This window comes from Pseudophryne corroboree, chromosome 2 (genome assembly GCF_028390025.1).
Source record: "Pseudophryne corroboree isolate aPseCor3 chromosome 2, aPseCor3.hap2, whole genome shotgun sequence".
NCBI classification, from domain to species: domain Eukaryota; kingdom Metazoa; phylum Chordata; class Amphibia; order Anura; family Myobatrachidae; genus Pseudophryne; species Pseudophryne corroboree.
Genome location: NC_086445.1, coordinates 60,939,287 through 60,955,684, shown reverse-complemented (window position 1 = coordinate 60,955,684; position 16,398 = coordinate 60,939,287). Strand labels below are relative to the sequence as shown.

Genomic DNA, 16,398 nt, shown 5'->3' with positions numbered 1-16,398 from the left:
TGCCTGGGCTAGCTCGTTGAAACACAGATATACGCTGGAACTGAAAGCCTAGATTTACCTGTATTATTTTAATTAATTTTTTTTAGAACCGAACCGGTGTTATAGCGTGTTAAATAACCTTCCCCTAATTCAGGGTGAACAGCAAAAACACCATGAAATTGTGCATGATACATGCATATAGCATTCAATGTAAACGTGTGGCAGAATCTTATTTTCTTCAGGGCATTTGACTTGAGCTATGTCAGTCATGTACTACTGTAGTATATTCCCTGTATGAGTTTGTGTTGTCTGTATATCTGAGAGAGTCAAAAACTTAAGTACAAGTAAAAGAGTTCCGCATAAACTATAAATAAATGGAATGAGAGCAACTATTGCGCAATACTGAAGCTAAGCTGAGAAGGAAATATTTGTTACATGATGTAAAGACAATTGAACTGCTATAAATGCTCTGTTTAATCATTTTACAGAACTTTTAAAGTTGTTGACCGGTTGTTGCCATATATATAAACATGTCAAACCCTAAGTCACTGACTTGGATCTACCAAATAAACTGTTTTGATTTGCAGCAATGTATGGTTAAATAATCCTATCACTGATTATCTCCCTTTCACCCTAGGTGATGTTTCCCGGTGTGTCGGTCCCCAGCTGAACAATTCCGTCCTCTGCAACGCCTGGAAGCAGACAGTGTTAGCATGTGACCGTAATAACGTGGAACGTGGAGTCTTGCTGAGTTTCTGCTGACCAAAAGTAATGCACAGTTATTCTGCCAACAAGCCCAAAGTGTGGAAGGCACCGGAGCTCCACCGCGCTGAGACGTCAGCCCCCCTCCTGTGAGAGCCCGTCTGCCGGAGTACATTGCTGAGCGACCTGCTCTGTTTTATACGATAACTGCTATTGATTCTTGTAAAAGACAAAATGATTGATCTTGGCTTTTTAACGGAAGCCGAGCAGGAGGCTATCCTGCAAGTCCTGCAAAGAGACGCTCAGCTGAAGAAGGCAGAAGAGGAGCGCGTTCGGTAAGAGATTATTTTTAAGTAAAATATAATGTAGAACTTGTGGGCGCAGAATTTTACTAAACCTATTGCTTTCTTTAGGCTTATGTTCAAGAAGAGCTAAATATTGTCTTAATTAATAACACCTAAGCCCTGTTTATTCCAAGGGGCCGAGACTTTTCTACGGTAGGGTGACAGCAAGTGATGGATTGTTTTATCCATGTACAACAGAACAACCAGTTTTGTTTTTCTATGAGACGCAGACTGTAGTGGAAGACTTTCAGTCTTGGATATCTGTGTCCCCAACACTGTCACGTTTATTTAATGCATGCCATAACCTTTCTGAACAGTATATATTATATATCTGGACATAAGCTGTTTCTTGCTGTGCCCGTACAAGCACCTAGCTACTAGGGCTGCTGGTCTTCTGGTAAGGAAGGAGGTTGAGAAGATGTGCTTAAGGTAAAACCCTGCTGTCTTCTACACTAGGTCCGTTGCATCATACATTTAGGAGTAGATTTAAGCTCTTGTATTAAGAAACAAATAAGTACACAGCACTGATGGTACCTATCGTGGCTGTGTCGCTCTCCACATATCATTGTAGGGAGGGATGTACATAACATAGATTACATGTCATGCTTACAGGGGGATGTTTCAAAACGTGGACAGATATAAAGTACAGCCAAATAAAAGTGAATTACAGCGCTAATACAACTGATGCTAATGATATATAAATTTATTCATTAAAACAGACTGATAATCAAATATATATAAAAAATTTTAAAAATTGCTCATAGACCAATTTATGGACATATAATAGACTCCTCAGCAATGACCTTATCTAGGCAAAAGTCAATATGATATTGTTTGGACAGCAGGTCTAATTTTTTACAAGGACCAGTTTGATTAGTTACCCATCAGGTGTTCCAATGCATGGATCCGGATCAAGGTCTTTATCTGTAGAGTGGATTCTGGTTTACAGTTCGTTTTTATTTGACACTTTAATGTCCAGCACACTGTGTTCCGTTTAAAAGTGAATCCTGGAAAATTTTCCTTACTTAGACCAAGTTGGATTCGGGATCCTGGTTCACAAATAGCATGAAGATGGGTGGTCCTGGGTGGAGAGCCTGATGGAGCTGTCTTGAGTCACGTCCAATGGTCAGGAGCAGTGTTCCCTTACGCGTTTTGCCGCTCCAGGCAGCTTTCTCAAAGGGTAATCCCTTTGAGAAAGCTGCCTGGAGCGGCGAAACGCGTAAGGGAACACTGCTCCTGACCATTGGACGTGACTCAAGACAGCTCCATCAGGCTCTCCACCCAGGACCACCCATCTTCATGCTATTTGTGAACCAGGATCCCAAATCCAACTTGGTCTAAGTAAGGAAAATTTTCCAGGATTCACTTTTAAACGGAACACAGTGTGCTGGACATTAAAGTGTCAAATAAAAACGAACTGTAAACCAGAATCCACTCTACAGATAAAGACCTTGATCCGGATCCATGCATTGGAACACCTGATGGGTAACTAATCAAACTGGTCCTTGTGAAAAATTAGACCTGCTGTCCAAACAATATCATATGGACTTTTGCCTAGATAAGGTCATTGCTGAGGAGTCTATTATATGTCCATAAATTGGTCTATGAGCAATTTTTACAATTTTTTATATATATTTGATTATCAGTCTGTTTTAATGAATAAATTTATATATCATTAGCATCAGTTGTATTAGCGCTGTAATTCACTTTTATTTGTTTCATTTGTTCTGGAGATTGACTTTCTCCATTTATAGCGGCTAGGAAAAACCACTCATTTTGGCACCTCACATTATATACTTGATATATAATTTTTTGCATCTACATAAAGTACAGCCAGTCTGCTCCTAATTGCAATGTACAGGCTGTGTTTGAAAAATGACAGACAGGAGCTGATTGGTTGGTACTTTATCTCTCTCCAGACTGTGATACATAAACCCCACAGTCAGAAATGTTATATTTTTGAGGTAAAACTTGATCGTGCTCTATTTATATCATGGTTCGGAACTTGCTGCACATGTGTGACCCTTGTTTGACTATAGTCCGCCGTAATTTTTTTGTGGCTGGATATGTAGCAAACCTTGGGGAGAGATACCGTGGAAAAGTTGACCATAGCAAACAAATCAATTTCTGTTATTTTATATTGTAAATTGTCTAGATAAATGAGAAGCTGATTGGTACAGTACTGTGCAAAAGTTTTAGGCAGGTGTGGGGAAAAAATTGCTGCAAAGTAAGAATGCTTTCGAAACTACAAGTGTTCATAGTTTATTTTTATCAATTAACAGGAGGCCTAATTCAGCATGACTTATAGTTTTACGACAATTCGCAAAACTACAACTCCTTCCGCTAGCATTCAGGGGGCCGCCTAGCACAGCGCAAGGCCGCACCTTATGCCAGGTCCTCTCCCCGCTAATATGCGAGCACTCTGCTAAACAGCGAAGCGCTCGCATCTTTAGGGTAGCCCCACTGCCTTCACAGCCTAGCTGCGCAGGAAGCCGCCGAGCCGCCATGTATTGGGTCGTAGCGGCCATGTGAGACGTCATGCAGCCACTGCACTGTTGTCCGGACCGTGCCCCCCAATGCTGCATCAACTCCCACAAAATGCAGCGACCCCGCCCCATCACTGCCCCCCCCCGCTGGCACTTAGACTGCGATCGCAAGTTAAGTACTTGTGTGTGCGTGCAGCCATGTGCACACATGCGCAGAAATCGCCAAATAACGATTTCAGCACTTAATCGACTGAAGCTGACTCCAGGCCAAAATGCAAAGTGAACGGAACAGTAGAGTAATCTAAATTAAATCAATATTTGGTGTGACCCCCCCTTTGCCTTCAAAACAGCATCAGTTCTTGTAGGTACACCTGCACACAGTTTTTAAAGGAACTCAGCAGAAAGGTTTTTAATTTTATAAAAAAATAAACTATTAACACTTCTGTTTTTAAAGCATTCTTACTTTGCAGAATATTTTCCACACCTGCCTAAAACTTTTTCACAGTACTGTACCTAGAAATGCGCAAAGGACCGCTTTCCAGATAAGAGCTGTCCTTTGCGATCACTGGACTTCCGGGTGCAGGCCTTTCAAGAAATAAAGATACACAATGCAAAATACAGTGTAGTACCTAACTGCGCTCAAACCCTTACTAAAATTGTCTTGACTTGCTAGTAGCGGCCTGTAATAATTGTGTTTGCTTTTGTCAATAAAGGTAGGATAAATTAATGTATTAGAATAACAACTAATTTATTAAATGCCAATAAGATACGGCTGTATCTCCTTATATGAACCCTAAACAGTCCTTTTTCAAAAAGCAAAGTTTATACAGTTCTTTTAGCCTCCTGTGGGTTGAAGTGCCCTTTTGGAGTGAACGTGTAGGATACCTGTGTACTGTCCTTTAATCCTGGAGATGCTAAAATCAATGAGTCCTTAAATTCTTAATACAAGTGACCGAGACCGGCGTCCCGTATCTCTGTGGGCGGTCCAGTGGATAACTGAGTTCTTACCGTTGCGGCCGTGTTCGTGAGGAGTCCGGGTGCAGGTACGCGCCGGGAATCTGTAGGGGCTCTGAGTTGACCAGTAAGCAGCGGCCAAGGCCTGCTCGCTCGGTGTGTCCTGGTTCGGACCCAGCCGGGAGCCTGCTCTGTGCGCTGTCCTGATCAAGCGTCTAGGGAAAGGGGTTCACCGCCGTAGAACCTGTCCGGGATTCCACAGCGAGAACAACCAGTCACCTAGCTGAACCTCACCTGCATTCACCCTCCTCGCTGCCCGTCCGTCTGCGCTCACTCTCCGATCCTGCTGTGTAGCAGCAGCACATTCGTCACCGGTGCTACGGATTTCTTCTGTTATCCGCTGACCACTTGGGTGTTTGTAGTTCTCCTCAATGTCCTCCAACGTGTCTCAGCCGGGTCTGGCCTTCCTCTGGGAGTTTGCAGTGCCTTTCTAGGCCTCGTACTTATGCGCAGAATGACGTAGGCACCGCAAGTGGGTGCTAAAATGAGAACATAGGGCCATAGGCTTCTGTTGGGTTATGTCACCGGGTCCACCGGGTCCAAGCTCCAGACTGTATCTCATTCCTTAGCTTGGTACAAACTCAGAACATGGTATTTTCAAGGTAAGTACACCTTGCCCTTAGTCTCCCAGAATATCAGTGAGGCTCCGGAGAAAGCAAGCAGTTATCCCAGAGAGCACTTACCTGCTGAAAGAGGGTTGGGGCTCTTACCATGATTCTTATACTCAAACCCCGCCCACCTACAGTAAGCAATATTCGGTACTTGCTCAGTGGGTTCAGGCAGGCCAGACAAGGGTCTCGCTAGTAAGAAATAGGGCGGGCTGATGACAGAATAGTGGGCCTCCATACTGGCAGTGGGCGTTCCCCGCACCTATTATAATCCCTACATCACTAGACAATTGATTAGCTGAATATGTTGCCTCCGCCGCCTGCAGGTGAGGTGTCCACTTTGAGGTGACCACCTATATATATCCCATTATTAAAGTCCCTTCATTTTCCCCCAGATGGTACATTTTCTACAGTTGTAAAGCATATATTTTTTCTGTTCATAATAGCAATCGTGTGCTCTTGCAAAACTGGGTATGTTCATACAAAAGGAGGTTTATCAAATCTCATAGAGAGAAGGTGAGAAGATAAAGGGGTATATTCAATTGAAGTCGAAAGCTGCCGTCTGTCGAAAAGACGGCAGTTTACGACTTTTTTAGGTCGGAAGGGGTTCCAACCTATTCAATTTAACCCCAAATTATTCGATATGTCGAGGAATTCGACTTGTCGAAAAGCACATGGATCGGCGGAATAGCTGCCGATCCGCATGCTTGTGTCGAAAACGGGGCCAATACTGACAGGTTTTGGCCCCCTTTTCGACCATCTCAGTTCGACTTTAAAAAAAAGTCGAAGTGAGATGCGGGAGCAGAGCCGGGGAGAGCCGCAGGCAGCCAGACGGGGAGAGCAGCTCCGGAGGATGTATCACAGCCGCCACTCACAGCAGCGTCCACCCAGCTCCAGCAAGCGAGATTTTGCTTGCTGGAGCCGGGTGGACGCTGCCGTGAGCGGCGGCTGTGATGCGGAGGGGGGGGGGGGGGGAGCCGCGGGCAGATGGGGGAGAGCAGCGCTACTGCAGCGGCTATATAGCCGCTGCTGTAGTGCTGCTCTCCCCCGTCTGCCCGCGGTTCTCCCCGTCTAAGCTCCCGCATCTCAATTCGACTTTTTTTTAAAGTCGAATTGAGAATGCATTGAATAGCCCAGGTCGGATCCATTGCAACAAACGAATGTCGGAATTGATTCGACTTCAATTGAATATACCCCAAAGTGTAGAGGGCATTCATAGCAATGCATTAGCTGCTATCCCTTATCTAGCACAGTCTATAAAATGACAACTAGGAGCTCATTGATTGATCGGTATCTCACTCCAAGATTTGATAAATCTCCCCCTGAATGCTGACATATCCAAACTTCTAAACAGTCTCCTCCGGAAGAGTTGGAGGATGTCCCCGGGGATGGACTGGGGGCCTGAAATGCCCCCGGCATTCTAGTGCACGCATAACAAAAGCACAGTTACGACTAATGGGGGCGTGGCCTATTAGCACGTCCCCTTCTTTCTGTATGTCGGGCGGCGGAGCTTCTCGGTCAGCACCTTGCTCTCTGCATTCCATACAGCCGAGAAAAGCTGCTCGGCCAGGCATTTATGCCGGATCAGGCCATCGGGCCAGGAGAGTGGTGCATGCATGCAAAATATACATTTACATGGGCCATTATACACCTGGTGTCTCTCGTGTTGTCGGAACTCACGTTTTGGTGGCCCATGGCCTACATACAACCCATGGTCCCAGATCATCTTTCTCCCACCACAGGTGATTTTATTTTATTTTATTTATTTTTTCCTTTATGAATTGATGCAACTAATTTAGCAGAAGATAACCGTATCGCACACGGTGGCTGCCTTCATTGTGTATAAGTGAGGAGAACGCTTATACACATTTTGTGGCTAGAGCAAACAAGCCTAGGAGTATATGAAAACCGACTTGGCACTCTGTGAGTTAAAATAATAGTCATTGTTAATGTACAGGGTTTCCTGAGGTCGCCAAACTTCATAGCAACAATATTGAGGCGAGAGCTTGTTGAGTTTTTCCAATGCCTAATGCAGAGTGCACATTTCCGCCACTTCCGCACATATCTCCAGGCTTTTAGTGTTTTCTCCTCCGTCCTCTATTCACCTTTCCTGGTCTCTGCACCGCAGACGGATCCTGACATCTGAATTGCACCTTTTATTCATCTCCCTGATGTACAATAACAATAATATAACATTATAAGAGCTTGTGCATTGCAAAACAGTACTGGTTAAAACCTAACCTAACACATACACGTTGTCCTCTCTTTTTAACAGATAATTAAAAATACGCCTCTATTAATTATCGCCCTTCAATGTTTCTCTGCAGCAGAATGTACACGATTTCGCATTCTCCTAGACCTCCATTGCATTTTATTGAGCCTTATTGCTTCCGGCTATGGATTCTGATAGTGTGCATCTGTACAGTATCTAAAATCGAAGCACCCTGAGGACACCCACTTATTAAAATAAAGAGAAAATGCAGGTGCACGCTCTGCTAATCCTAATAAATATAATAAACTATGCAATATAACATTGAGTACAATTGAGGTGCTTAACATAATTTTGGCCAAAAATATGGGCCCACTAACCCCAACCTGGTAACCTAATCTGGTGGGTCCCCAACATTCCTAAGGATCAGGTCCAGAGACCTCCAGTCCAGCACACACCAGCGGCCAACCGCTCCAAGGCATCACACTAGTGAGTGGAATGTTAAAAGGGGTTTATTAGTAAGAAGCAACAGCTACGTGTTGAGAGTGTTACATAGTTGAGAGGTAATAAAAAAAAAAAAAGGTATTTCATTGATCAAAAAAAATCAATGAATTTTGGGGTTAGATTGAATAGGTCGGAACCCCTTCCGACCTAAAAAAATTAAAAACTGCCGTGTTTTCGACAGATAGCAGCTTTCGACTTCAATTGAATATACCCTAAGTGTTACAATATGATGCTCTATAGCAGCCCGGCCACACCAACCCAAGGGGCCCTGTGCCCCGAACTCGTATGTAAAACTTGCAAATTATATACATTTATTTAGGATTTACCATTCATAGCACCTTTTCCAGTATGCAATCTACAAATGTTAGAAAACCATGCTAATAAAAAAAAACCCTTGGGCAGGTGGGAGGGTTTGCTAATCCAAGCTGAAGGAGTCTCCACCTTTAAGTGTACACATGTACACATTATAGAATATATGGGGGGGCTTGGCTCTTTTTTTTTTTTTTTTTTTTTTTATATGGAACTACATGGTAGCACCTCTCATTATGTTTAGAATTAGGGTGTACAGTCCAAGTACAACCCCTTCCCCGGACACATATACAAATTCCACACAGATAGGTCTCTGGTTAGAATTCAACCCATGAACCTATTACTAGCCAGCAATGCTAACTACTGTAATCCCACGTCACTTAGCTTACCGCGTGGTTGGACCAGTCACTGAAGATATGTGCAGGTGTGAACCGGGTACCGGCAGATGTGTTGATAACGGAACAGGTATTGTTGGTGGTAAAAGTGCATCTGCTATATGTATTGCACAGGCTTACCCATACAAATGCAGGAAGGGGGGGGGGGGGGGGGGCAGCATTGCTGGGCTGTGCTGTCTGGCCCTCCTCCAGCCTTTGTCATTTACGGGTTCTCATGCCATTGCACTGTCTGTAACTAAGATAGAAATATACACACCAAACAAGCGCATGAGGGATAGCCAATGTGTGAATTTAGTTTAAAACAATAGTGGTTTCACCCATGAAAAAAAGATTTATATCACCATACAATGGATGACAATTCCGTTGTAATAATTCTGGTATCCCATATATAGAGATCTTCACATAGATGGAGATATATTGATTTGTCAGATTACTAGCAGCACATCTGAAAAAGATACCTCTCCTCCTTTTCTCTAACGTCCTAAGTGGATGCTGGGACTCCGTAAGGACCATGGGGAATAGCGGCTCCGCAGGAGACTGGGCACAAAAGTAAAAGCTTGAACTAGCTGGTGTGCACTGGCTCCTCCCCCTATGACCCTCCTCCAAGCCTCAGTTAGATTTTTGTGCCCGAACGAGAAGGGTGCATGCTAGGTGGCTCTCCTGAGCTGCTTAGAGTAAAAGTTTATTTTAGGTTTTTTATTTTCAGTGAGTCCTGCTGGCAACAGGCTCACTGCATCGTGGGACTAAGGGGAGAAGAAACGAACTCACCTGCGTGCAGAGTGGATTGGGTTTCTTAGGCTACTGGACATTAGCTCCAGAGGGACGATCACAGGTTCAGCCTGGATGGGTCCCGGAGCCGCGCCGCCGGCCCCCTTACAGAGCCAGAAGAACGAAGAGGTCCGGTGAAATCGGCGGCAGAAGACGTTCCTGTCTTCAACTAAGGTAGCGCACAGCACTGCAGCTGTGCGCCATTGCTCTCAGCACACTTCACACTCCGGTCACTGAGGGTGCAGGGCGCTGGGGGGGAGCGCCCTGAGACGCAATAAAAACAGAAATACCTTAGGATGGCAAAAGAAATACATCACATATAGCTCCTGGGCTATATGGATGTATTTAACCCCTGCCAGTTTTCCAGAAAAAAGCGGGAGATAAGGCCGTCGTGAAGGGGCGGAGCCTATCTCCTCAGCACACAAGCGCCATTTTCACTCACAGTTCCGCTGGAAGGACGGCTCCCTGACTCTCCCCTGCAGTCCCTACAGAATCGGGGTAAAAACGAGAGAGGGGGGGCACTATTGGCAGCTAAATTATAAACAGCAGCTATAAAAGGGAGTAACACTTATATAAGGTTATCCCTATATATATATATATATATATATATATAGCGCTCTGGTGTGTGCTGGCAAACTCTCCCTCTGTCTCCCCAAAGGGCTAGTGGGGTCCTGTCCTCTATCAGAGCATTCCCTGTGTGTGTGCTGGGTGTCGGTACGATTGTGTCGACATGTATGAGGAGGAAAATGATGTGGAAGCAGAGCAATTGCCTGTATTAGTGATGTCACCCCCTAGGGAGTCGACACCTGACTGGATGGTTGTATTTAAAGAACTACGTGACAATGTCAGCACTTTACAAAAAACTGTTGACGACATGAGACAGCCGACAAATCAATTAGTGCCTGTCCAGGCGTCTCAGACACCGTCAGGGGCGATAAAACGCCCGTTACCTCAGTGGGTCGACACAGACCCAGACACGGATACTGAGTCCAGTGTCGACGGTGAGGAGACAAACGTAATGTCCAGTAGGGCCACACGTTACATGATCACGGCAATGAAGGAGGCATTGAACATTTCTGACACTACAAGTACCACAAAGAAGGGTATTAGGTGGGGAGTGAAAAAACTACCAGTAGCTTTTCCTGAGTCAGATGAATTAAATGAGGTGTGTGATAAAGCGTGGGTTTCCCCCGATAAAAAAGTGCTAATTTCTAATAAATTATTGGCACTATACCCTTTCCCGCCAGAGGTTAGGGCGCGTTGGGAAACACCCCCTAGAGTAGATAAAGCGCTCAAACGTTTATCTAAACAAGTAGCGTTACCGTCTCCTGATACGGCCGCCCTCAAAGAACCAGCGGATAGAAGGCTGGAAAATATCCTGAAGGGTATATACACACATACTGGTGTTATACTGCGACCAGCAATCGCATCAGCCTGGATGTGCAGTGCTGGAGTTGCGTGGTCGGATTCCCTGACTGAAAATATTGATACCCTGGATAGGGACAGTATATTACTAGCTATAGAGCATTTGAAGGATGCATTACTATATATGCGTGATGCACAGAGGGATATTTGCACCCTGGCATCAAGAGTGAGTGCTATGTCCATTTCTGCCAGAAGAGCGTTATGGACGCGACAGTGGTCAGGGGATGCGGATTCCAAACGACATATGGAAGTATTGCCGTTTAAAGGGGAGGAGTTATTTGGGGCCGGTCTATCGGACCTGGTGGCCACGGCAACGGCCGGAAAGTCCACCTTTTTACCCCAGGTCACCTCTCAGCAGAAAAAGACACCGTCTTTTCAAACTCAGTCCTTTCGTTCCCATAAGTACAGGCGGGCAAAAGGCCACTCATTTCTGCCCCGGGGCAGAGGAAGAGGAAAAAGACTGCACCAGGCAGCCTCTTCCCAGGAGCAGAAGCCCTCCTCTGCTTCTGCCAAGTCTTCAGCATGACGCTGGGGCTTTACAAGCGGACTCGGACACGGTGGGGGCCCGTCTCAAAAATTTCAACGCGCAGAGGGCTCACTCGCAAGTGGACCCCTGGATTCTGCAGGTAGTATCACAGGGGTACAAACTGGAATTCGAGACGTCTCCCCCTCGCCGGTTCCTGAAGTCTGCTCTACCAAAGTCTCCCTCCGACAGGGAGGCAGTTTTGGAAGCCATTCACAAGCTGTATTCCCAGCAGGTGATAATCAAGGTACCTCTCCTACAACAGGGAAAGGGGTATTATTCCACGCTGTTTGTGGTACCGAAGCCGGACGGCTCGGTGAGACCAATTTTAAATCTAAAATCCTTGAACACTTACATAAAGAGGTTCAAATTCAAGATGGAGTCACTCAGAGCAGTGATAGCAAACCTGGAAGAAGGGGACTATATGGTGTCTCTGGACATCAAAGATGCTTATCTCCACGTCCCAATCTACCCTTCTCACCAAGGGTACCTCAGGTTTGTAGTACAAAACTGTCATTATCAGTTTCAGACGCTGCCGTTTGGATTGTCCACGGCACCTCGGGTCTTTACCAAGGTAATGGCCGAAATGATGATTCTTCTTCGAAGAAAAGGCGTTTTAATTATCCCTTACTTGGACGATCTCCTGATAAGGGCAAGGTCCAGGGAACAGTTAGAAGTCGGAGTAGCACTATCTCAGTTAGTGTTACGTCAGCACGGGTGGATTCTAAATATTCCAAAATCGCAGCTGATTCCAACGACACGTCTCCTGTTCCTAGGAATGATTCTGGACACAGTCCAGAAAAAGGTGTTTCTCCCAGAGGAGAAGGCCAGGGAGTTATCCGAGCTAGTCAGGAATCTCCTAAAACCAGGCCAGGTGTCAGTGCATCAGTGCACGAGGGTCCTGGGAAAAATGGTGGCTTCTTACGAAGCGATTCCATTCGGAAGATACCATGCAAGAACGTTTCAGTGGGATCTTCTGGACAAATGGTCCGGATCGCATCTTCAGATGCATCAGCGGATAATAAACAACAAACAAAATAGCAGCGCTGTGTGGTAAATTTAAAATCAACAATTACATTCGTTAATCATGGTGGAGATAAGGACACGTGGAGCTGAATGGATTAAGGTGAAAAAAAGGTAATATTTTCATAAAAATACATACAATGTATCAATAAAATTGATAATTAAATGAGAATTGTAATAAAATTACAGCAGATCAGAATCACCATGGAGCTGCCTTAGTTGTGCTATCCGTTTTTCTTAATTTGTGTGGACTAATACTGACAATATTGGAATTGGGTGACACCTGGATTTTTTATATGCTCAGTCCTGATGGCTGCAATGCCACATAAAATACCGCTGGAGGAGGGGGTTCTCTGGGTAGCGTCCCTTTAAGCGGGTAGAACCAAAACACTCTTGTATCCTCACCAGTATGCGGAGTCCTCAATGCTGAGTAGCAGGGCTGTGTTACCAGTTGGCAAGTTGTTCACCTGTACCTTTCGACGTGATTTGTAGAAGTCCACTAAAGATCCGGATGTAATAAGTGCAGCTCCCAGTTGATGAAGGTGATCCAAATTCAAAACATCTGACGCGTTTCGCTGCAGTACCTGCAGCTTTCTCAAAGAGTTGATGAAGGTGATCCAAATTCAAAACATCTGACGCGTTTCGCTGCAGTACCTGCAGCTTTCTCAAAGAGAAAGCTGCAGGTACTGCAGCGAAACGCGTCAGATGTTTTGAATTTGGATCACCTTCATCAACTGGGAGCTGCACTTATTACATCCGGATCTTTAGTGGACTTCTACAAATCACGTCGAAAGGTACAGGTGAACAACTTGCCAACTGGTAACACAGCCCTGCTACTCAGCATTGAGGACTCCGCATACTGGTGAGGATACAAGAGTGTTTTGGTTCTACCCGCTTAAAGGGACGCTACCCAGAGAACCCCCTCCTCCAGCGGTATTTTATGTGGCATTGCAGCCATCAGGACTGAGCATATAAAAAATCCAGGTGTCACCCAATTCCAATATTGTCAGTATTAGTCCACACAAATTAAGAAAAACGGATAGCACAACTAAGGCAGCTCCATGGTGATTCTGATCTGCTGTAATTTTATTACAATTCTCATTTAATTATCAATTTTATTGATACATTGTATGTATTTTTATTAAAATATTACCTTTTTTTCACCTTAATCCATTCAGCTCCACGTGTCCTTATCTCCACCATGATTAACGAATGTAATTGTTGATTTTAAATTTACCACACAGCGCTGCTATTTTGTTTGTTGTTTATTGTCTATAGTGTTCACAGGATTGACTAAACCTGTTTCATAGCAGCTGCTATAATTAGAACACCAGCCCAACTTGCGCCCGATTTTAACTTCGGTTAAAATTTCTTCTTTTTGCATCAGCGGATAACCCTGTCGCCAAGGACAAGGGTGTCTCTTCTGTGGTGGCTGCAGAGTGCTCATCTACTAGAGGGCCGCAGATTCGGCATTCAGGATTGGATCCTGGTGACCACAGATGCCAGCCTGAGAGGCTGGGGAGCAGTCACACAGGGACAAAATTTCCAGGGCTTGTGGTCAAGCATGGAAACATCTCTTCATATAAACATTCTGGAACTAAGGGCCATTTACAATGCCCTAAGTCAAGCAAAACCCCTGCTTCAGGGTCAGGCGGTATTGATCCAATCGGACAACATCACGTCAGTCGCCCACGTAAACAGACAGGGCGGCACGAGAAGCAGGAGGGCGATGGCAGAAGCTGCAAGGATTCTTCGCTGGGCGGAGAATCATGTGATAGCACTGTCAGCAGTGTTCATTCCGGGAGTGGACAACTGGGAAGCGGACTTCCTCAGCAGACACGACCTTCACCCGGGGGAGTGGGGACTTCATCCAGAAGTCTTCCAAGAGATGGTAAACCGTTGGGAAAAACCAAAGGTGGACATGATGGCGTCCCGTCTCAACAAAAAACTAGACCGATATTGCGCCAGGTCAAGGGACCCTCAGGCAATAGCGGTGGACGCTCTGGTAACACCTTGGGTGTACCAGTCAGTGTATGTGTTCCCTCCTCTGCCTCTCATACCAAAAGTACTGAGAATCATAAAAAGGAGAGGAGTAAGAACTATACTCGTGGTTCCGGATTGGCCAAGAAGAACTTGGTACCCGGAACTTCAAGAGATGCTCACGGAGGACCCGTGGCCTCTACCTCTAAGAAAGGACCTGCTCCAGCAGGGACCTTGTCTGTTCCAAGACTTACCGCGGCTGCGTTTGACGGCATGGCGGTTGAACGCCGGATCCTGAAGGAAAAAGGCATTCCAGAAGAAGTCATCCCTACCCTGATAAAGGCCAGGAAGGATGTAACCGCGAAACATTATCACCGCATTTGGCGAAAATATGTTGCGTGGTGTGAGGCCAAAGAGGCCCCTACAGAGGAATTTCAACTGGGTCGCTTCCTACATTTCCTGCAAACAGGAATGTCTATGGGCCTAAAATTAGGGTCCATTAAGGTTCAAATTTCGGCCCTGTCGATTTTCTTCCAAAAAGAACTGGCTTCAGTGCCTGAAGTCCAGACGTTTGTCAAAGGGGTACTGCATATACAGCCTCCTTTTGTGCCCCCGGTGGCACCTTGGGATCTCAATGTGGTTTTGGGGTTCCTAAAATCACATTGGTTTGAACCACTCACCACTGTGGAATTAAAATATCTCACATGGAAGGTGGTAATGCTGTTAGCCCTGGCTTCAGCCAGGCGTGTCTCAGAATTGGCGGCTTTATCTTATAAAAGCCCTTACCTGATTTTTCACACGGATAGGGCAGAATTGAGGACTCGTCCTCAATTTCTCCCAAAGGTGGTTTCAGCGTTTCACGTGAACCAGCCTATTGTGGTGCCTGCGGCTACTAGGGACTTGGAGGACTCCAAGTTACTGGACGTAGTCAGGGCCCTGAAAATATATATTTCCAGGACGGCTGGAGTCAGGAAATCTGACTCGCTGTTTATCCTGTATGCACCCAACAAGCTGGGTGCTCCTGCTTCTAAGCAGACGATTGCTCGTTGGATTTGTAGTACAATTCAGCTTGCACATTCTGTGGCAGGCCTGCCACAGCCAAAATCTGTAAAAGCCCATTCCACAAGGAAGGTGGGCTCATCTTGGGCGGCTGCCCGAGGGGTCTCGGCTTTACAACTTTGCCGAGCAGCTACTTGGTCAGGGGCAAACACGTTTGCTAAATTCTACAAATTTGATACCCTGGCTGAGGAGGACCTGGAGTTCTCTCATTCGGTGCTGCAGAGTCATCCGCACTCTCCCGCCCGTTTGGGAGCTTTGGTATAATCCCCATGGTCCTTACGGAGTCCCAGCATCCACTTAGGACGTTAGAGAAAATAAGAATTTACTTACCGATAATTCTATTTCTCATAGTCCGTAGTGGATGCTGGGCGCCCATCCCAAGCACGGATTGTCTGCAATACTTGTATATAGTTATTGTTACAAAATTCGGGTTATTATTGTTGTGAGCCATCTTTTCAGAGGCTCCTTCGTTTATCATACTGTTAACTGGGTTCAGATCACAGGTTGTACGGTGTGATTGGTGTGGCTGGTATGAGTCTTACCCGGGATTCAATATCCTTCCTTATTATGTACGCTCGTCCGGGCACAGCATCCTAACTGAGGCTTGGAGGAGGGTCATAGGGGGAGGAGCCAGTGCACACCAGCTAGTTCAAGCTTTTACTTTTGTGCCCAGTCTCCTGCGGAGCCGCTATTCCCCATGGTCCTTACGGAGTCCCAGCATCCACTACGGACTATGAGAAATAGAATTATCGGTAAGTAAATTCTTATTTTAACATGGACTCAGCGGTCACATGTATACAGAAAAGGTTTTAAAAAACGCAAGTAGTGCAATTATCCTTTAAAAACAAATAGGAATCCAGAAACAGAGCCACGCTTAACGCATTTTGGATGCGTACATTTTTCGTCAGAAGTGTGTTTTCAGAGCCCTAAACCAGACTATATATACTGTTTAAATAACTGTCGGAAGCTGCCGTCGTGTCGGAAAGACGGCAGCTTCCGACAGAAATAGGTCGGAAAGGGGTTTTGACCTATTCAATAGGGGCTGATTTTTTTCGACAAGTCCTATTGTG

The 16,398-nt window shown here is 45.5% G+C and overlaps 1 protein-coding gene across 1 annotated transcript in view; it reads left to right on the top strand.

The window, feature by feature from the left end:
* Positions 1 to 16,398, top strand: part of SYTL2 (synaptotagmin like 2) — a 194,809-nt gene that overhangs the window by 59,398 nt on the left and 119,013 nt on the right. The window contains exon 2 of the mRNA XM_063950649.1: positions 617 to 1,016. Coding sequence (XP_063806719.1) covers positions 916 to 1,016 — 101 coding nt within the window. The 5' untranslated portion in view covers positions 617 to 915. The remainder of the gene's footprint in view (positions 1 to 616; positions 1,017 to 16,398) is intronic.